This window comes from Cherax quadricarinatus, chromosome 93 (assembly GCF_038502225.1).
Source record: "Cherax quadricarinatus isolate ZL_2023a chromosome 93, ASM3850222v1, whole genome shotgun sequence".
Classification (NCBI taxonomy): Eukaryota; Metazoa; Arthropoda; class Malacostraca; order Decapoda; family Parastacidae; genus Cherax; species Cherax quadricarinatus.
Window position 1 is genome coordinate 8,850,090 of NC_091384.1, and position 23,462 is coordinate 8,873,551.

Genomic DNA, 23,462 nt, shown 5'->3' on the forward strand with positions numbered 1-23,462 from the left:
TGCACACACACACATAATATATATATATATATATATATATATATATATATATATATATATATATATTTTTTTTTTTTTTTTTTTTTTTTTTTTTTTTTTTTTTTTTTATCACACCGGCCGATTCCCACCAAGGCAGGGTGGCCCGAAAAAGAAAAACTTTCACCATCATTCACTCCATCACCGTCTTGCCAGAAGGGTGCTTTATACTACAGTTTTTAAACTGCAACATTAACACCCCTCCTTCAGAGTGCAGGCACTGTACTTCCCATCTCCAGGACTCAAGTCCGGCCTGCCGGTTTCCCTGAATCCCTTCATAAATGTTACTTTGCTCACACTCCAACAGCATGTCAAGTATTAAAAACCATTTGTCTCCATTCACTCCTATCAAACACGCTCACGCATGCCTGCTGGAAGTCCAAGCCCCTCGCACACAAAACCTCCTTTACCCCCTCCCTCCAACCCTTCCTAGGCCGACCCCTACCCCGCCTTCCTTCCACTACAGACTGATACACTCTTGAAGTCATTCTGTTTCGCTCCATTCTCTCTACATGTCCGAACCACCTCAACAACCCTTCCTCAGCCCTCTGGACAACAGTTTTGGTAATCCCGCACCTCCTTTTTTTTTTTTAACAAACCGGCCGTATCCCACCAAGGCAGGGTGGCCTAAAAGGAAAAATAAAAGTTTCTCCGATTTAACTTTAGGACTGTATACAAGAGATGGAGTTACTAGCCCCTTGCTCCTGGCATTTTAGTTGCCTCCTACGACATGCAAGGCTTATGGAGGAAGAATTCTGTTCTACTTCCCCATGGAAATAAGAGGAAATAGGAACAAGAATTAGTAAGAAGATAGAAGAAACCCCAGAGGGGTGTGTACATATATATGCTTGTACATGCATGTGTAGTGTGACCTAAGTGTCAGTAGAAGTAGCAAGATGTACCTGAAATCTTGCATGTTTATGAGACAGGAAAAAGACACCAGCAATCCTACCATCATGCAAAACAATTACAGGTTTTCATTTCACACTCATTTGGCAGGACGGTAGTACCTCCCTGGGTGGTTGCTGTCTACCAACCTACTACCTAGACACTAAATATATAATATACATATATATACACATAAAGGATCACTTAGACAACGAAATATGGATCCCAGGTTACAACCTATACAGATGTGACAGAGTGAACAGGCAAAAGGGGGGGGGGAGTTGGCCTGTACATTGCAGAGTCACTTGTTTGCACAGAACTGCTTAATGCCTCAAATGATGTAGTGGAAGTTTTAGCAGTAAAGGTCGAGAACCAAAACCTAGTCATTGTGGTAGTCTACAAGCCTCCGGATGCAACATCCCAGCAATTCCAGGAACAGCTGTTAAAAATTGACCACTGTCTGGAAAATCTTCCAGCTCCTGCACCCAACATCTTGCTCCTGGGGGATTTCAACTTAAGGCACCTAAAATGGAGGAATATAGCAAATAATATTGTTGCAGTAATAACACCAGGAGGCAGCTTAGATGAAAACTCTCACTCACACGAGCTTTTAAATCTCTGCACAAAATTCAATTTAAACCAGTAAATAATAGAGCCTACTAGAATGGAGAATACACTAGACCTCATCTTCACTAACAATGATGATCTGATAAGAAATGTCACCATATCAAAAACAATATATTCAGATCACAACATAATTGAGGTTCAGACATGTATGCGTGGAGCCCCATACCGACAAAATGAGATAGTCACGAGGGAGCATTCACCAAATTCAACTTCAATAACAAAAACAAAGTGGGACCAAGTAAACCAAGTCCTAACCGATATAAGCTGGGAAGATATACTAAGCAACACAGACCCCAACTTATGCCTAGAACAGATTAACTTGGTGGCACTCGATGTATGCACAAGACTTATTCCTCTAAGAAAAAGGAGGAGTAGATGTAAAATAGAAAGACAGGCGCTCCCTTTACAGGCGACGGAAAAGAATAACAGAGTGGCTAAAAGAGGTCAATGTATCTGAAATGTGTAGGGAGACACTGGTCAGAGAAAGAGCAAACATCGAACTTAAGCTAACGGAATCTTATACGAGTCAGGAATCACGGGAAGAACTAAAAGCCATAAATGAAATCGAAAGAAACCCAAAGTATTTCTTCTCCTATGATAAATCAAAGTCGAGAACAACATCCAGTATTGGGTCTTTACTTAACCCTTTCAGGGTCTGTCCCGTAGATCTACGGCTTTACGTTCAGGGTCCAAACCGTAGATCTACGTCATGAGCTCAGCTCACTCTGATAAACTGAGTGGTAAATTTGGGCCTAGATATGAGAGAATACATCTATGTGGTATGTGTGCACCACATAAAACAAATCCTGCAGCACACTGTGTATAATGAGAGGAAAAAAACTGGGACCGTGATTTTCGATTAAAACAGCGACTTTGCAGTGTTTTTTTGTATGTTTTTTATAGTTGTATTTGTGATTTCTTGGTCTCATTTGATAGAATGGAAGACATATTACAGAAATAGAGATAATTTTGATTGGTTTTAGCACTGGAAATGGCTTGAAACCGAGCTCAAAGAAGCGGAAATGTTAAATTTTTGCCGATGTTCAAGAGTAAACAAACGACCTCACACATCTAATACTCGTCAGCTGGTGGGTTTAATATACATTCATAAATGTGGTGATGATATTTATACAATTATTACAATATTGCATAACAGTAAATCTTCTATTTTTTGGTGTGAATAAAAATTCATTATGTGAATAAAAAATCAAAATGGAATTTATTTGTAAAGCCTCAAAACGTAACTAATGAACAGAGGAAATGTTAGTTTAGTGCCAGGAATACCTACATTGTTTATTCTGGATCCTATTTTGAAATTGGAATATTTTGAACTTTGTGTTAAATTGGCCAAATTACCAATTTCTGGTCACTTTATTTTGTAGTTGAAACAGTTGACTTGGCGATTTCTTGTGCTCAATCGATAGAATAGAAGTAATCCTAGTGAAATAGCTTAGAATTTGGTCGACTGGAATAATGTAATTGGCCTAAAATGGGAGTCAAAGTCGGCAAAATCGCCGATTCGTAAATATCGCTGACACATCAAAATTCACGAGAGCATAATTTCATCAATTTCCCAACAAATTTCGTACTTTTTGTTTTATTACATTCACAAAAAGATTCTCTACCATTTCATAAGAAAAAAATAAAAATTTTTTTTTTTTAAATTCTTGGACACTGGGGCACCACTTCAGATTTTGGCCTTGGACCCTGAAAGGGTTAAACAAGATGGGTCCTACACAGATGACAGCAAGGAAATGAGTGAGCTACTCAAGTCCCAATATGACTCAGTTTTTAGCAAGCCACTAACCAGACAGAGTCGAAGATCAAAATGAATTTTTTATGAGAGAGCCACAGAATTTGGTTAACACAAGCCTATCTGATGTTATCCTGACGCCAAATGACTTCGAACAGGCGATAAATGACATGCCCATGCACTCTGCCCCAGGGCCAGACTCATGGAACTCCGTGTTCATCAAGAACTGCAAGAAGCCCCTATCACGAGCCTTTACCATCCTATGGAGAGGGAGCATGGACACGGGGGTCGTCCCACAGTTACTAAAAACAACAGACATAGCCCCACTCCACAAAGGGGGCAGTAAAGCAACAGCAAAGAACTACAGACCAATAGCACTAACATCCCATATCATAAAAATCTTTGAAAGGGTCCTAAGAAGCAAGATCACCACCCATCTAGAAACCCATCAGTTACACAACCCAGGGCAACATGGGTTTAGAACAGGTCGCTCCTGTCTGTCTCAACTATTGGATCACTACGACAAGGTCCTAGATGCACTAGAAGACAAAAAGAATGCAGATGTAATATATACAGACTTTGCAAAAGCCTTCGACAAGTGTGACCATGGCATAATAGCGCACAAAATGCGTGCTAAAGGAATAACAGGAAAAGTCGGTCAATGGATCTATAATTTCCTCACTAACAGAACACAGAGTAGTAGTAGTCAACAGAGTAAAGTCCGAGGCAGGCACGGTGAAAAGCTCTGTTCCACAAGGCACAGTACTCTCTCCCATCTTGTTCCTCATCCTCATATCTGACAGACAAGGATGTCAGCCACAGCACCGTGTCTTCCTTTGCAGATGACACCCGAATCTGCATGACTGTCTCCCATTGCAGACACTGCAAGGCTCCAGGCGGACATCAACCAAATCTTTCAGTGGGCTGCAGAAAACAATATGAAGTTCAACGATGAGAAATTTCAATTACTCAGATATGGTAAACACGAGGAAATTAAATCTTCATCAGAGTACAAAACAAATTCTGGCCACAAAATAGAGCGAAACACCAACGTCAAAGATCTGGGAGTGATCATGTCGGAGGATCTCACCTTCAAGGACCATAACATTGTATCGATCGCATCTGCTAGAAAAATGACAGGATGGATAATGAGAACCTTCAAAACGAGGGATGCCAAGCCCATGATGACACTCTTCAGGTCACTTGTTCTATCTAGGCTGGAATATTGCTGCACACTAACAGCACCTTTCAAGGCAGGTGAAATTGCTGACCTAGAAAATGTACAGAGAACCTTCACGGCGCACATAACAGAGATAAAACACCTCAATTACTGGGAGCGCTTGAAGTTCCTAAACCTGTATTCCCTGGAACGCAGGCAGGAGAGATACATGATTATATACACCTGGAAAATCCTAGAGGGACTAGTACCAAACTTGCACACGAAAATCACTCACTACGAAAGCAAAAGACTTGGCAGACGATGCAACATCCCCCCAATGAAAAGCACTGGTGTCACTAGCACGTTAAGAGACCATACAATAAGTGTCAGGGGCCCGAGACTGTTCAACTGCCTCCCAGCATACATAAGGGGGATTACCAACAGACCCCTGGCAGTCTTCAAGCTGGCACTGGACAAGCACCTAAAGTCGGTTCCTGATCAGCCGGGCTGTGGCTCGTACGTTGGTTTGCGTGCAGCAACAGCCTGGTTGATCAGGCTCTGATCCACCAGGCGGCCTGGTCTCAGACCGGGCCACGGGGGCGTTGACCCCCGGAACTCTCTCCAGGTAAACTCCAGGTAAACACACACTGCCAATCCCTAGGTACCTTCCCCTCTTTCATACATTAAACAAAATACCAACCACTCCAACACTATATCCTCACCTGCTTTTAACATTTCTGTCATGATCCCATCAGTTCCTGCTGCTTTACCCCCAGTCATTCTATGTAATGCCTCATGCACCTCCCCCATACTCACATCCTGCTCTTCTTCACTCCTCAAAGATGTTATACCTCCCTGGCTAGTGCATGAAATTACCGCCTCCCTTTCTTCATTGACATTTAAAAGTTCCTCAAAGTATTCCTGCCATCTACCCTATACCTCCAGCTCCCCATCTACTGACTCCTCTACTGTTTTTAGCTGAAATCCATTCGTTCCCTAGGCTTTAACTTTTTTATCTCACTCCAAATTTTTTTCTTATTTTCATCAAAATTCTTGACAGTGTCTCTCCCACTATCATCTGCTCTCCTTTTGCACTCTCTCACCACTCTCTTCATCTTTCTTTTACTCTCCATATACTCTGCTCTTCCTATAACACTTCTGCTTTGTAAAAACTTCTCATAAGCTATCTTTTTCTCTTTTATCACACCCTTTACTTCATCATTCCACCAATCACTCATCTTTCCTCCTGCCCCCACCCTCCTATAACCACAAACTTCTGCCCCACATTCTAATACTGCATTTTTAAAACTATTCCAACCCTCTTCAACTCCCCCCCACTACTCATACTTGCACCAGCTCACCTTTCTGCCAATAGTTGCTTATATCTCACCCTAACTTCCTCTTCCCTTAGTTTATACACTTTCACCTCTCTTTCTTGTTGTTGTCATTTTCCTTTTGTCCCATCTACCTCTTACTCTAACTGTAGCTACAACTAAATGATCCGATGTATCAATTGGCCCTCTATACACATGTACATCCTGGAGCCTACCCATCAACCTTTTATCCACCAATATGTAATCTAAAACTTTCATTACGTGCTATATCATACCTTGTATACTTATTTATCCTCTTTCATAAAATATGTATTATATACTTTTTTGTATTTATTTATTTATTTAGTAGGTTGGTAGACAGCAACTGCCCAGGGAAGTACAGTGGAACCTCAGCTAATGAACTGCTCCAACCTCGACCAATTATGTAAGTGTATTTTTGTAAGTGCTTTTGTAAGTGTATTTTTGAGGATCTGAAATGAACTAATCTAATTTACATTATCCCTGATGGGAATAAATTAATTCGGTAACGGCACCTGAACAGCCGTCTGGAATGAAGAAAGTTCAATATTTGAGGTTCCACTGTATTATCATCCTGCCAAGGGAATGTGAAACAAAAACCTGTAATTGTTTTACATGATGGTAGGATTGCTGGTTTCTTTTTTCTGTCTGTCTCGTAAACATGCAAGATTTCAGGTACATCTTGCTATTTCTACTTACACTTAGGTCATACTACACTTGCATGTACAAGCATATATATGCACACCCCACTGGGTTTTCTTTTGTTTTCTTACTAGTTCTTGTTTATTTCCTCTGATCTCCATGGGGAAGTGGAACAGAATTTTTCCTCCACAAGCCATGCGTGTCGTAGGAGGCAACTAAAATGCCGGGAGCAAGGGACTAGTATCCCCTTCTCTTTTATACAGTACTTAAGTCACAAAGAGAAGCTTCTGTTTATCTTTTGGGCCACCCTGCCTCGGTGGGAAACGGCCAGTTTGTGGAAAGAAGAAGAATGCACATGAAAATATAAATTATTCCCTACTGATAATACAATACATATAAGAAATGTTGAAGGCTTGATCCTTCTGTCATTAACCCTTAAACTGTCCAAACATAGATCTACGTTCACTCGCTTAGCGCTCCGAACATAGATCTACGTTTGATTTTACACGCTTTCTTATGTAAAGAAAAATGTAGATCTACGTTCAGAGTGCTACACGAGTGAATGTAGATCTACGTTTGGACAGTTTAAGGTTTAATATCAAGACTATTGATGTAATAGTATAGTAGTTTAATATCACTAACGTATCCCATGACCATCCTGTTGTTAGTTGGGATAGTTCCACAGTGGGGGAGGCTTGATTCTCCTGCTCCAGTTATCCACAAGACACTATAGAGACTAAGGTATCTTGATTCTGGAAACGTTTTGCCAGCCAGTGGCTTCTTCATTCTAGTGTAGAGAAAGGTGTAAGGTGAGGAGGAGTGTGAGGTTATCAGTCCCTAAACCTGGAGTGTGTGTGTTTAATCCATGAATCCTAATAAAAGTACTTTTCTTAAGATTGATGGACTGAGCACATCAACTCCCGGTTGAGGGACTGAGAACCTCAAACTCCTTGTCTTCCATCTTTCTCTACACTGAACCAAAGAAACCACTGGCTGGCGAAACATTTCCAGAATCAAAGATACCCAAACATGTGACAAGTGTCCCATTTATCAACTTGTGGGCTTTTTAAACCATTTCTACACAGAGACTAAAGCAGTGTCAACTTACCGGGTCAGGGAAAGGCCCAGCATTCACAACGAAACTGTTAGTGCCTGGGATGTCTGACGCATTCACGAAAGTCACCACACCTGCCACCTTCTGTAAGGAACACGAACTCATCTTAAGACTCGTCTCTGATAAACAAGACTCATGGTTTAATGGACACTTGGGAAATTTCCCTCTGTTAGTTTTTTATATTAAAGTCCTACTGTTATTGGTCATGACCTGAGACTAGTCCAGGACCACAACACTGTCGTGAGGACCATCTTGTAAATGGGATAGTTATGAATTGTGGTAGCCAGGGTATTGTGGTAAAGCTCTCTCACTCTAGCAAGTCACTATTGATTTTATAAAGTTTTATCTATTGAGTCAATTTTTTCTACTGATAAAGACAGTTGCAGAAACAAACTTGATCAAATCATTGTACCTGTGGAACAAGTTTTCTCAAGTTCCACAGGTGAAACATCTCAGAACTTCAATACAAAGGTGCCTTTTTCACAACTTACAGCCTTTGTCATCACTGCAAAGTGTTAGTAGTCTCTAGATGTGATTTTTGTATGTTGATTTGTACTGCCCAGCTTCCAGGACTTGAGTCTAGATGTTAGGTAAAAGGACACAAGTGCAACTAATGTGACATTTTATTGTGACAACGTTTCGCTCTCCAGGAGCTTTATCAAGCCGTTAAAGAAGTACATGGCTTGATAAGCTCCAGGAGAGTGAAACGTTGCCATAATAAAATGTCACATTAGTTGCACTTATGTCCATTTGCCTAAAATATTGTCGGTAATTCTACCAACATGAATACATCGAGCCTAGGTCACCAGACCCTCCAGGACTGAAGTCCGGGTCACCAGATGGTCCAAGACTCGAGTCCAGGTCACTATAAAAACTTCAATCTGAACTTACCATGGCTTCAGTAGTGTCGACTGACTTGAGCTTAGCATTAGCCACGGTGGTGTGGACAAAGGCTCCATGAAGCTCATTAGGATGATATGGTATGTCATCTAAATACGCAGCTTCACCTGTAAAGCCAGGTAGAGTCGCAAACAAACCTTGTGTGGCTTTAAAAATAAGTTAGATAAGTACATGAATGGGTGTGAGAAAGAGCTGCCTAGCATGGGCTAGTAGGCCCACTACTGTGCTGCTTTTGAGCAGGTGTGAGGTGAACCTGCCTAGCATGGGCCAGTAGGCCTACTGCAGTGGTCCTTCCTTCCTTATATTCTTAAAAATTAGTTAATGGTTAGTTAAGGTCAAGACACATGAGCAAGTTTTGATCATTTCCCAAGAAACATTTCAGTGTTGAGACACTGGTCACTAACAACTGGTCATTGCAGTCAGTGATACATTAATAAATGTTCCTTCTTTCAACACACTGGCCATATCCCACCAAGGCAGGGTGGCCCAAAAAGAAAAACGAAAGTTTCTCTTTTAAATTTAGTAATTTATATGAGAGAAGGGGTTACTAGCCCCTTGCTCCCGGCATTTTAGTCGCCTCTTACAACACACATGGCTTACGGAGGAAGAATTCTGTTCCACTTCCCCATGGAGATCAGAGGAAATAAACAAGAACAAGAACTAGAAAGAAAATAAAAGAAAACCCAGAGGGGTGTGTAGATATATGCTTGTAGATGTATGTGTAATGTAACCCAAGTGCAAGTAGAAGTAGCAAGACGTACCTGAAATCTTGCATGTTTATGAGACAGACAAGACACACCAGCAATCCTACCATCATGTAAAACAATTACAGGTTTTCGTTGTACACTAACTGTATTTATTATGTTCACTACAACCAGGGACTAACTATCTGTTAAAATATTGTTAACTAAACTTCTATGAAAATTGTGGAAATAAATTAATCATTATCACTATTATTATTCTTTGTTATTATTGTTACTATTATTCTTTTAACACATTGGCCATTACCCACCAAAGTAGGGTGGCCCAAAAAAGAAGAAACACTTTCATTATCATTCACTTCATCACTGTCTTGCCCTCTGGATAACACTAACACTACATTCTTAAGCCTACCCCATACATCTTTGACCCTACTGCCGATACTCTCACTAGTCCATCTATCATCCAATAGCTGTTTATATCTTACTCTAACTCCCTCCTCCTTTAGTTTATAAACCTTCACTTCTCTTACTTGCTGCTTCTATTTTCCTTGTATCCCATCTACCTTTTACTCTCACTGTAGCTACAACTAAAAAGTGATTGATATATCTGTGGCCCCTCTATAAACATGTACATCCTGAAGTCTACCCAACAGTCTTATCTACCAATACGTGGTCCAACAAACTACTGTCATTTTGCCCTACATCATATCTTGTATACTTATTATTTTTTTTCTTAAAATGTGTCTTGCCTATAACCAAACCCCTTTCTATACAAAGTTCAATCAAACACTCCCCATTATCATTTACATCTGGCACCCCAAACTTACCTACCACACCCTTTCTAAATGCTTCTCCTACTTTAGCATTTAGATCCCCTACCACAATTACTCTCTCACTTGGCTCAAAAGTTCCTACACATTCGCTTAACATTTCCCAAAATCTCTCTCCTCTACACTCCTCTCTTCTCCAGGTGCATGCGCACTTATTATGACTCACTTTTCACATCTGACCCTTATTTTAATCCACATAATCCTTGAATTTATACATTTATAGGATGGTAGTACCTCCCTTGGTGGTTGCTGTCTACCAACCTATTCTTTTCTTTCTTTCAACAAACTTGCCATATCCCACTGAGGCAGGGTGACCCAAAAAGAAAAACAAAAGCTTCTCTTTTTAACTTTAGTATTGTATATAGGAGAAGGGGTTACTAGCCCCTTGCTTCAGGCATTTTAGTCGCATTTTACGACACACAGCTTACGGAGGAAAAATTCTGTTCCACTTCCCCATGGAGATAAGAGGAAACAAACAAGAACTAGTAAAATAATAGAAGAAAACCCAGAGGGGTATATGTATATATATACAGTGGACCCCCGCATACCGTTGGCCTTACATAACGTTAAATCCGCATACCGATACATTTTATCGCTAAGATTTTGCCTCGCATACCGCTAAAACCCCGCTCAACGCTGTTCATCCGAGACGCGTCTAATGTGCGGCCTGAGCCAGCCTCGCATGTTCCGCCGGTGGCATTGTTTACCAGCCAGCCTCTGCGGTAACATCCAAGCATACAATCGGAACATTTCGTATTATTACAGTGTTTTTGGTGATTTTATCTGCAAAATAAGTGACCATGGGCCCCAAGAAAGCTTCTAGTGCCAACCCTACAGCAATAAGGGTGAGAATTACTATAGAGATGAAGAAAGAGATCATTGGTAAGTATGAAAGTGGAGTGCGTGTCTCCGAGCTGGCCAGGTTGTATAATAAACCCCAATCAACCATCGCTACTATTGTGGGCAACAAAACGGCAATCAAGGAAGCTGTTCTTGCCAAAGGTTCAACTGTGTTTTCGAAACAGAGATTGCAAGTGATGGAAGATGTTGAGAGACTCTTATTGGTATGGATAAATGAAAAACAGATAGCAGGAGATAGCATCTCTCAAGTGATCATAAGTGAAAAGGCTAGGAAGTTGCATGAGGATTTAATTAAAAAAATGCCTGCAACTAGTGATGATGCGAGTGAATTTAAGGCCAGCAAAGGTTGGTTTGAGAGATTTAAGAAGCGTAGTGGCATACATAGTGTGATAAGGCATGGTGAGGCTGCCAGTTCGGACCACAAAGCAGCTGAAAAATATGTGCAGGAATTCAAGGAGTACATAGACAGTGAAGGACTGAAACCTGAACAAGTGTTTAATTGTGATGAAACAGGTCTGTTTTGGTAGAAAATGCCAAGCAGGACCTACATTACTGAGGAGGAAAAGGCACTCCCAGGACATAAGCCTATGAAAGACAGGCTTACTCTTTTATTCTGTGCTAACGCTAGTGGTGATTGCAAAGTGAAGCCTTTATTAGTGTATCACTCAAACTCCCAGAGCGTTCAGGCAAAAGAATATCCTCAAGGCTAATTTGTGTGTGCTGTGGAGGGCAAACAGTAAGGCATGGGTCACTAGGGACTTTTTCTATGACTGGTTACACCATGCATTTGCCCCCACTGTGAAAAATTACCTAACTGAAAAGAAATTAGACCTTAAGTGCCTCCTGGTGTTAGACAATGCCCCTGGTCATCCTACAGACGTGGCAGAGCGACTTTATGGGGACATGAGCTTCATTAAGGTGAAGTTTTTGCCTCCTAATACCACTCCTCTCCTGCACCCCATGGACCAGCAGGTTATTGCAAACTTCAAAAAACTATACACAAAAGCTCTGTTTGAAAGGTGCTTTGTAGTGACCTCAGAAACTCAACTGACTAAGAGAGTTTTGGAAAGATCACTTTAATATCCTCAATTGTGTAAACCTAATAGGTAAGGCTTGGGAGGGAGTGACTAAGAGGACCTTGAACTCTGCTTGGAAGAAACTGTGGCCAGAATGTGTAGACCAAAGGGATTTTGAAGGGTTTCAGGCTAACCCTGAGAGGAGTATGCCAGTTGAGGAATCCATTGTGGCATTGGGAAAGTCCTTGGGGTTGGAGGTTAGTGGGGAGGATGTGGAAGAGTTGGTGGAGGACGACAATGAAGAACTAACCACTGATGAGCTGCTAAATCAACTTCAACAGCAAGAGGCCAGACCTGAGAAAACTGGTTCGGAGGAGGGGAGAGAGAAATTGAAGAAGTTGCCTACTACAAAGATTAAGGAAATCTGTGCAATGTGGCTGAAAGTGCAAACCTTTATGGATGAAAATCACCCTCACACAGCTATTGCAAGCCGTGCTGGTGACTATTACACTGACAATGTTGTGAAACACTTTAGGGAAGTCATAAAGGAACGAGAGGTACAGGCCACTATGGACAGATATGTTGTGCGACAGAAGTCCAGTGACTCTGAAGCTGGTCCTAGTGACATTAAAAGAAGGGAAGTAACCCCAGAAAAGGACTTGACACCTCAAGTCTTAATGGAAGGGGATTTCCCTTCTAAACACTAAGACTCTCTCCTCCTCCCATCCCATCAATCATCACCAGATCTTCAATAAAGGTAAGTGTCATGTAATTGTGCATGCCTTTTTCAGTTTTATTAAAATTAGTATTTCATGTGGTAAAATTTTTTTTTTTCATACTTTGGGGTGTCTTGCACGGATTAATTTGATTTCCATTATTTCTTATGGGGAAAATTCATTTGCATAACGATAATTTTGCATAACAATGAGCTCTCTGGAACGGATTAATATCGTTATGCGGGGGTCCACTGTATATGCTTGTACATGCATGTGTAGTGTGACGTAAGTATAAGTAGAAGTAGCAAGATGTATCTGAAATCTTGCAAGTTTATGAGAGAGAGAGAAAAAAAAAGCAGCAATCCTACCGTCATGTAAAACAATTAAAGGATTTCATTTTACACTCACTTGGCAGGACAGTAGTACAGTGGTCCCTCGTTTATCGTATTTAATCTGTTCCTGGAGGTGCTACTATTATTGAAATCTACGATTTTCGAATCAATTTTCCCCATAAGAAATAATGTAAATACAATTAATCCATTCCTGACACCCAGAAGTATTAAAACAAAAAATTTTTTACATGAAATATAGATGTAGTACATAAACAATACAATGGGAAATGATGAATGAAACATTAACCCCTTCAGGGTCCAAGGCCCAAATCTGAAGTGGTGCCCCAGTGTCCAAGAATTTAAAAAAAAAAAAAAAAAAATTTATTTTTTCTTATGAAGTAGTAGAGAATCTTTTTGTGAAGGTAATAAAACAAAAAGTACGAAATTTGATGGAAAATTGACGAAATTATGCTCTCGCGAATTTTGATGTGTCAGCGATATTTACGAATCGGCGATTTTGCCGACTTTGACTCCCATTTTAGGCCAATTACATTATTCCAATCAACCAAATTCTTAGCTATTTCACTAGTATTACTTCTATTCTATCGATTGAGCACAAGAAATCGCCAAGTCAACTGTTTCAACTACAAAATAAAGTGATCGGAAATTGTTAATTTGGCCAATTTAACACAAAGTTCAAAATATTCCAATTTCAAAATAGGGTCCAGAATAAACAATGTAGGTATTCCTGGCACTAAACTAACATTTCTTCTGTTCATTAGTTACGTTTTGAGGCTTTACAAATAAATTCCATTTTGATTTTTTATTCACATAATGAATTTTTATTCACACCAAAAAAATAGAAGATTTACTGTTATGCAATACTGTAATAATTGTATAAATATCATCACCATATTTGTGAATGCATATTAGACCCACCAGCTGACGTGTATTAGATGTGTGAGGTCGTTTGTTTACTCTTGAATATCGGCAAAAATTTAACATTTCTGCTACTTTGAGCTCAGTTTCAAGCCATTTCCAGTGCTAAAACCAATCAAAATCATCTCTATTTTTGTAATATGTCTTCCATTCTATCAAATCAGACCAAGAAATCGCAAATAGAACTATAAAAAACATACGAAAAAACACTGCAAAGTCGCTGTTTTAATCGAAAAATCATGATTTCAGTTTTTTTTCTCTCATTATACACAGCGTGCTGCAGGATCTGTTTTATGTGGTGCACACATACCACATAGATGTATTCTCTCATATCTAGGCCCAAATGTACCACTCACAGTTTATCAGAGTGAGCTGAGCTCATGACGTAGATCTACAGTTTGGAACCTGAACGTAAAGCCGTAGATCTACGGGACGGACCCTCAAAGGGTTAACAGCATAACACTTACCTTTATTGGAGATTCTTCTTAGTGTATGGGAGACTGGAGGAGGAGAGAGAGTGGATTGTTTATAGTTTGGAAGAGGAATCTCCTTCCATCAACACCTCAGGTACCAAGTGCTTTTCTGGGGTTACTTCTCTTCTCTGTTTCTTAATGCCACTAGGACCACCTTGAGAGTCACTGGAGGTCTGTCTCACAAAATAACTGTCCAGAGAGCTCTGTTTATGGCATCTCTTTAACACTTCCCTAAAATGGGCCAAGACTCACTGTACATGTTGCCAACATGGCTTGCAACAGCCTTGTCAGGGTGATGTTTCTCCATAAATCTTTCCATCTTACCCCACATTTCAAAAATTTCCCTAATTTCTAAAGAAGGCACCTTCTTCCATCTCTCTTCCTCCTCCTCTGCAGCAAGATTCTGAGCTGCGATCTGTTGCTCTTCCTGCTGAAGCTCTTGCAACTCCTCAGTGGTGAGCTCTTCGTTGTGGTCTTCTACCAACTCTTCCACATCCTCCAAACTCACATCCAACCCCATGGAACTCCCCAGTGCCACAATAGATTTAACAACAGACATAGGCTCATCAGGGTCAGCCCCAAACCCTTCAAAATCCCTCTTGTGGACACAATCTGGCCACAATTTTCTCCAAGCAGAGTTCAAAGTCCTGGTAGTCACTCCCTCCCAAGCCTTACCTATAAGGGTTATGCAGTGGAGGATGCTGAAGTGTTCTCTCCAAAAATCTCTTAAGGTCAAGCGAGTGTCTGAGGTCACATTCAAGCACCTTTGAAATATTGCTTTGGTGTAGAGATTTTTAAAGTTTGCAATGACCTGCTGGTCCATGGGCTGGAGGAGAGGAGTTGTATTCGGGGGCAAGAACTTTACTGTGATGAACCCAAACTCCTCGAAAATTAGGTCATCCAAGTTTGGAGGATGAGCAGATGCATTGTCCATTACTAGGAGGCACTTGAGATCCAATTTCTTTTCCAGGAGGTAATTCTTCACACTAGGGCCAAACACTTCGTTGAACCACTCGACGAAAATGTCCCTCGTGACCCATGCCTTACTATTAGATTTCCAAAACACACAATTTACTCTTCATAACATTGTTTTTCCTGAACACACTGGGATTTTCAGAATGGTACACTTCACTTTGAAATCCCCACTAGCATTAGCACAGAACATGAGCGTCAGCCTGTCTTTCATAGGCTTGTGTCCTGGGAGTGCCTTTTTGCCCTGTGTAATGTAGGTCCTCTTTGGCATTTTCTTCCAAAAGAGGCCTGTTTCATCACAATTGAACATTTGTTCAGGTTTCAGTCCTTCAGCCTCTATGTACTCCTTGAATTCATGCACCTGTTCATCCTCCAAACTTGGATGACCTAATTTTCAAGGAGTTTGGGTTCATCACAGTATGATAGTAGGGATAACTCAGTAACAGTCCCAGATTTTCGCTTAGCAGATTATGATGGGCTTAGAGAACATTTATCATCTGTTGACTGGGGTAACGAAGAGAGCTATCAATATGACAGTTTTCTGAACACAATACATGCTGCTCAAAGAACGTTTATCCCTTAAAGAAATTAGATCAAATAGAAATGACCCAAAATGGATGAGTAATAGGCTGAAATATCTACTAGGGCATAAGAAAAGAATTTATAGGCGTATCAAAAGAGGCGAGGGTCATCTTATGAATCAGTATATTGACATTAAGAGGGACATTAAAAAGGGGATAAGAAAAGCTAAAAGGGACTATGAAATTAAAGTTGCTAGGGATTCTAAAACTAACCCAAGAAGTTTTTTCCAGGTATATAGAACAAAAGTCAGAGATAAGATAGGTCCCCTTAAAAATAACTATGGGCATCTCACTGACAAAGAGAATGAAATGTGCTCCATTTTAAATAATTATTTTCTCTCGGTTTTTACACAGGAAGACACTAATAATATTCCGGTAATTAATTTTTATAGTGGGCCAGAAGAAGATAAATTATGTAACATCACAGTCACTAGTGAAATGGTTGTGAAGCAGATAGACCGACTGAAGCAAAATAAGTCACCGGGTCCTGATGAGGTTTTTTCAAGGGTTCTTAAGGAATGTAAAATGGAAGTCTGTGAACCATTAACTAATATTTTTAATTTATCTCTTCAAACAGGTGTAGTATCTGATATGTGGAAGATGGCTAATGTAATTCCTATTTTTAAAACAGGGGACAAGTCATTACCGCCCAATAAGCCTGACCTCAATTGTAGGCAAATTACTAGAGTCAATTACAGCTGAGATTATAAGAAGCCATCTCGATAAGCATAGCTTGATTAATGATACTCAGCATGGATTCACAAGAGGCCGGTCTTGTCTAACTAATTTATTAACTTTCTTCAGTAAAGCTTTTGAGGCTGCTGACCACGATAAAGAATTTGATATTATTTACTTAGATTTTAGTAAGGCATTTGATAGAGTTCCGCACCAAAGACTGTTGAAGAAAGTAGCAGCTCATGGCATTGGGGGAAGGGTGCTCTCGTGGATCAAATCATGGCTCACAGACAGGAAGTAGAGTGTCCATAAATGGGGTTAAATCCGAGTGGGGATCTGTAACAAGTGGCGTTCCACAGGGATCAGTCTTGGGCCCGTTGTTGTTTATAATATATATCAATGATCTTGATGAAGGAATTACTAGTGATATGAGCAAATTCGCCGATGACACGAAGATAGGTAGGATAATTGATTCAAACGTAGATGTTAGGGAACTTCAGGAGGATTTAGACAAACTCTACTCTTGGTCAGAAAAGTGGCAGATGCAGTTCAATGTAGATAAATGCAAGGTTCTGAAGCTCGGGAGTGTCCATAACCCTAGCACTTATAAGTTAAATAATGTAGAACTTAGCCATACAGATTGCAAAAAGGACTTGGGGGTTATGGTAAGCAGCAACCTTAAACCGAGACAGCAATGCCTAAGCGTACGTAATAAAGCAAATAGATTACTGGGATTTATATCAAGAAGTGTAAGCAACAGAAATCCAGAGGTCATACTGCAGCTTTATACATCATTAGTAAGGTCTCACCTAGATTATGCAGCTCAATTCTGGTCTCCATATTACAGAATGGACATAAATTCGTTAGAAAACATTCAGCGTAGGATGACTAAATTAATACATAGCATTAGAAATCTTCCTTATGAAGAAAGATTGAAGACTCTTAAGTTACATTCACTTGTTAGACGAAGAATGAGGGGAGACCTGATCGAAGTGTATAAGTGGAAGATAGGTATTAATAAAGGGGATATTAACAAGGTCTTGAGGATATCTCTCCAAGAGAGAACCCGCAGTAATGGATTTAAATTAGATAAGTTTAGATTTAGAAAGGACATAGGAAAGTATTGGTTTGGAAATAGGGTAGTTGATGAGTGGAACAGTCTACCTAGTTGGGTTATTGAGGCTAGGACTTTGAGTAGTTTCAAATTTAGGTTGGATAAGTACATGAGTGGGAGGGGTTGGATTTGAGTGGGATTGCACATCAGAGCTTATTTCATGGGTAGCATTGAAAATTGGGTTGGTCAAATGTTTGTTAGTGGGATGAATTGTAAAGGACCTGCCTAGTATGGGCCAACAGGCCTGCTGCAGTGTTCCTCCTTTCTAAAAAAAAAAAAAAAAAAATTTCAGCCACTTTGTTGTCCGAACTGGCAGCCTCACCATGCCTTACCACACTATGCCACTACGCTTCTTAAATCTCTCAGACCAACCTTTGTTGCCTTAAATTCACTCACATCACCACTAGTTGCAGGCAATTTCTTTACCAGATCGTCGTGCAGCTGCCTAGCCTTTTCACAAATAATCGACGTCATAATACTATCTCCTGCTAATTGTTTCTCGTTTATCCACGCCAATAATAACTTCTCAACCTCTTCAATTACTGGTGATCTCATTTTTGTCAGCATATTTACCCCCTTTGCAACAACAGCATCCTTGATTTCCTTTTTCTTGGCCACGATGGAACATATGGTTGTATAGGGTTTGTTATACTTCTTTCTTACTGCTATTAATTGCTCATAATTTTAAATTACAAGTCAAATCTTACTCCAAATTAATAATATTCATTATTCTTACATGTCCATTTAATTTTGTTTATCACTACTTGTTTTTTAATCACTTTTCATTGTGTATGCAATTAGTGTATATTCCAATTACTTTTTTGCAAGTACCAAAACTATCTTTTGCTAGCTAGTACCAACTACCTCATTTTTTTTACTTTTTATTGTGCAATAAACTGCTCAATTTATTTAACCCTTTCAGGGTCCGTCCCGTAGATCTACGGCTTTACGTTCAGGGTCCAAACCGTAGATCTACGCCATGAGCTCAGCTCACTCTGATAAACTGTGAGTGGTACATTTGGGCCTAGATATGAGAGAATACATCTATGTGGTATGTGTGCACCACATAAAACAGATCCTGCAGCACACTGTGTATAATGAGAGAAAAAAAATGAAATCATGATTTTTCGATTAAAACAGCAACTTTGCAGTGTTTTTTCGTATGTTTTTTATAGTTGTATTTGCGATTTCTTGGTCTCATTTGATAGAATGGAAGACATATTACAGAAATAGAGATGATTTTGATTGGTTTTAGCACTGGAAATGGCTTGAAACTGAGCTCAAAGTAGCAGAAATGCTAAATTTTTGCCGATATTCAAGAGTAAACAAACGACCTCACACGTCTAATACACGTCAGCTGGTGGGTCTAATATACATTCACAAATATGGTGATGATATTTATACAATTATTACAGTATTGCATAACAGTAAATCTTCTATTTTTTGGTGTGAATAAAAATTCATTATGTGAATAAAAAATCAAAATGTTATTTATTTGTAAAGCCTCAAAACATAACTAATGAACAGAGGAAATGTTAGTTTAGTGCCAGGAATGCCTACATTGTTCATTCTGGACCCTATTTTGAAATTGGAATATTTTGAACTTTGTGTTAAATTGGCCAAATTAACAATTTCCGATCACTTTATTTTGTAGTTGAAACAGTTGACTTGGCGGTTTCTTGTGCTCAATCGATAGAATAGAAGTAATACTAGTGAAATAGCTAAGAATTTGGTTGATTGGAATAATGTAATTGGCCTAAAATGGGAGTCAAAGTCAGCAAAATCGCCGATTCGTAAATATCGCTGACACATCAAAATTCGCGAGAGCATAATTTCGTCAATTTTCCACCAAATTTCGTACTTTTTGTTTTATTACCTTCACAAAAAGATTCTCTACGATTTCATAAGAAAAAATAAATTTTTTTTTTTTAAATTCTTGGACACTGGTGCGGGACTCCAGATTTGGGCCTTGGACCTTGAAAGGGTTAATATTACAAATCAGATCTTACTCCTAAACCAATATTATTTCATAGTGACCATCTGTCCATTTAACTTTGTTTACCATTACTTAATTTTAGTCCCTTATATATTTTCTCCTTTAATTTAGCTTTATATAACTACCCTAGTTTATATATTCACAATTGTTAAAATAATCAAGGTACTATTCTCAGGTGCTAAAGTAGAATAAGTTCAGAATTTTGCCATTATATTCCAAAGCTCATTTATTTGATTACCACTTTATTGTTCACCACAACTTATATTAGTCCCTTTTATATTATAATTTTATACTACTATAATTGTCCCTTTTATATTATAATTTTATACTACTATAATTCTTACTTTAAAGAATTACCTTCATAGTACTACCTACTATCATATTCCCAAGCTCCATTATTTGATAATCACTATTTGTATTAGTCCCTTTTGTATTGTCTCCTTTATTTTAGCTTAAAAACAAAAAAAAAAACTACCTTAGCTCATTATTTTACATTTGTTAAATAATTCAGGTGCTATTTTTTAGCTTAAGACTATTTACTTTGTTTTATACTTAATTCTAACTATAGATTCACTACAAATCTTATGATTACAAGCATTGATCCTGATACCAACCTCTTATTTAATGACTTAAATGAATCAAACAGTTACCGTAATTACTACACTGCAGAACAATCAAAGGCACTTCTCAGTGCCAACAACATCATAACTATCTTTAACTACAATATCAGATCTTTAAGCAAGCATTACGATGACCTCATAGCATTACTAAATTCCTTACATGCCAATATGTCCATCATTACACTAACTGAAACCTGGCTAAAGCCTGATAGTACAGATGTCTATGCCATTCCTGGTTACACAGCCATACACAACTGTAGGCCAGACCAACAAGGGGGTGGCACAGCCATATACTACTCAGACCAACTAGAATGTATCACTAATACTTGCACAAGGGATGAACATGGGGAATATATAATAGCCAAATTCAAATCCAAATACCTACAAAAACCTCTCACATTGATAAACATCTACAGAGTTCCAGTCAAACATTAGCCAATTTAGTCAAAACCTAGGAAGTATGATAACTGATGCACGCATGAACAAAGATCACTTACTACTCTCAGGTGACTTCAATATAAATCTCTTGCAAGACCAGGACCCACACGTTACTGAATTCACAAACACAATGAGTAACTGTATGTTGCTACCAACAGTAACAAAACCTACAAGAGTTACAGAGACTAGTGTTTCCCTACTTGACCACATCTGGACCAACACCATATCCCCTTTAAAATCAGGCATAATTACAGATAATACCACAGACCACTACCCTACTTTCCTCATAACAACTCTTGGTAAACTACCCCAAGACACTACTAAAGTCACCTTCAGACTTCACAATGAGGCAGCCATTAATAACTTCACAACAGCAGTAGCAAACATTGACTGGCACACTGAGCTAGAAATCTATACAGATATTGACGAATGTATTAATAATTTTCTAAAAAAGACCCAATACCTCTATAACAAGCACTGCCCTAAAAAAAACTAAACAGATAACAGCTAAGAGACTGAACAGTCCCTGGCTAACACCCAGCATTCTCAAATCCATAAATACAAAACACCAATATGAAAAACAGTACAGAATGGGTCACATAACCAGAGACCAAACAAAACGTTACTCATCAATTCTAACCAGCCTGATAAGAAGGGCAAAAAAATTGTATTATGAGAACAGATTATCCAACTTACGAGGTGATATAAAAAAGACCTGGAAAACCCTATCAGAAATTCTGGGAACAAAAAAGATATCACGAAATAGCGAAATAAAATTAGCAAAATCAGATGAACCCCAACTCCCACCAACAGAAACAGCAAACAAACTCAATGATTTCTTCTCCACTATAGGACAAAACCTTGCCAATAAAATCCCAAGCTCAGATACCCCACCAAATGACTACCTCACCGGCAACTACCCGAACACACTGTTCCTAGCTCCGACTAACCCATACGAAGTCTCCCTTATTATCAACGCACTAAAAAACAAGGCAGGAGATTTAAATACCTTACCACCCTTTATATACAAAAAAGTGTCACAAGTGCTATCACCAATCATTGCAACACTAACAAATCCATTGAATCCTCCACCTTCCCTACAGTACTCAAAATAGCAAGGGTCACCCCGATCCACAAAGGAGGAGACCAAACAGAGTTGAATAACTATAGGCCAATATCCAACTTACACCCTCTCTCAAAAATCTTCGAAAAATTAATTCATAAACGAATCTACTCCTACCTTATCTCCCAAAACATACTCAACCCCTGCCAATTTGGATTCAGGCCTAATAAAAATACTAATGATGCTATTATACACATGCTAGAACATATATACACTGCAATAGAGAAAAAAGTCCCACTGGGGATCTTCATTGACTTACGTAAAGCTTTTGATACAGTTGACCATGACTTGCTCCACGTAAAATTGTCACACTATGGTATAAGAGGGCACTCCCTCAACTACCTCAAGTCATACCTCAGCAACAGAAGCCAATATGTGTACGCAAATGGGGCAAAATCTTCTGCACAACCAATTACAGTTGGTGTCCCACAGGGAAGTGTCCTTGGCCCTCTTCTCTTTCTCCTATACATAAATGACCTACCAAATGCTTCGCAATTACTCAAACCCACACTATTTGCAGATGACACTACATACGTCTTCTCCCACCCGAGCCCAGTCACGCTAGCCAATACTGTACTGTAAATACCGAATTACAGAAAATATCTACCTGGATGAGGACTAACAAACTTACATTAAACATTGACAAAACCTACTTCATTCAGTTTGGTAACAGAGCTACAGATGTATCTCTTAACATGACGATAAACAGATCACCTATCACAAAGCTAACAGAGGGAAAATTCTTAGGAATCCACCTTGATAATAGACTCAAATTTCATACACATATACAACAAATTTCTAAGAAAATTTCCAAGACTGTAGGCATACTATCGGAGATACGGTACTATGCTCCACAGTCAGCCTTCCTGGCCCTATATCACTCTCTTATTTACCCCTATCTCACCTATGGAATTTGTGCATGGGGCTCAACAACAATTAACCATCTCAGACCACTAATTACCCAACAAAAGGCTGCAGTTAGAATGATAAATTCTCACTACAGGCAGCACACTCCACCAATATTCAATACACTAAACCTACTCACCATACAAAACATCCATACTTATTACTGCACCTATTACATACATAGAACACTTAACTCTGATATTAACCCTCCCCTCAAACATCTCCTTGCCAACCTCAACAGAACACATGACCATAACACAAGGCACAGATCACTCTTTGATGTTCCTCGTGTCCATCTCACACTATGCAAAAACTCAATGCACATAAAAGGCCCTAAAATCTGGAATTCATTACCTGTAAATATAAAAGAAACACTACCTGTTTATAAATTCAAGTCTCTTCTCAAAGATCACTTACTCACCCAAAACCAAATAAATACTGAATAACTGAACCTTATAAATTGTATATCCTAAATGTTTCTCACAATTATATCACATAAATGTTAAACCTAAAACCAAATCTAACTTTATTATTTTTTAAATACACTACCTAACAGAATACTCCATACGACTGAATGTACAACAATGCATGCAACCATATGACCTGTCTTTGTCATACTCACTTGTGCTTTATAGTAATCTGTTTACATTAATGTTTTATCACTGATTTCATCATTGCTTAGTTAATCTTAAGTTAAT

The 23,462-nt window shown here is 39.1% G+C and overlaps 1 protein-coding gene across 6 annotated transcripts in view; it reads right to left on the reverse strand.

Annotated features, from left to right (window-relative positions):
• Positions 1–23,462, reverse strand: part of LOC128703487 (uncharacterized) — a 111,992-nt gene that overhangs the window by 23,460 nt on the left and 65,070 nt on the right. For all 6 annotated transcript variants that reach the window (XM_070104670.1, XM_070104673.1, XM_070104675.1 and 3 more), the window contains exons 13-14: positions 8,463–8,578; positions 7,566–7,655 (exon numbers count right to left, since the gene is read on the reverse strand). In XM_070104670.1, coding sequence (XP_069960771.1) covers positions 7,566–7,655; positions 8,463–8,578 — 206 coding nt within the window. The remainder of the gene's footprint in view (positions 1–7,565; positions 7,656–8,462; positions 8,579–23,462) is intronic.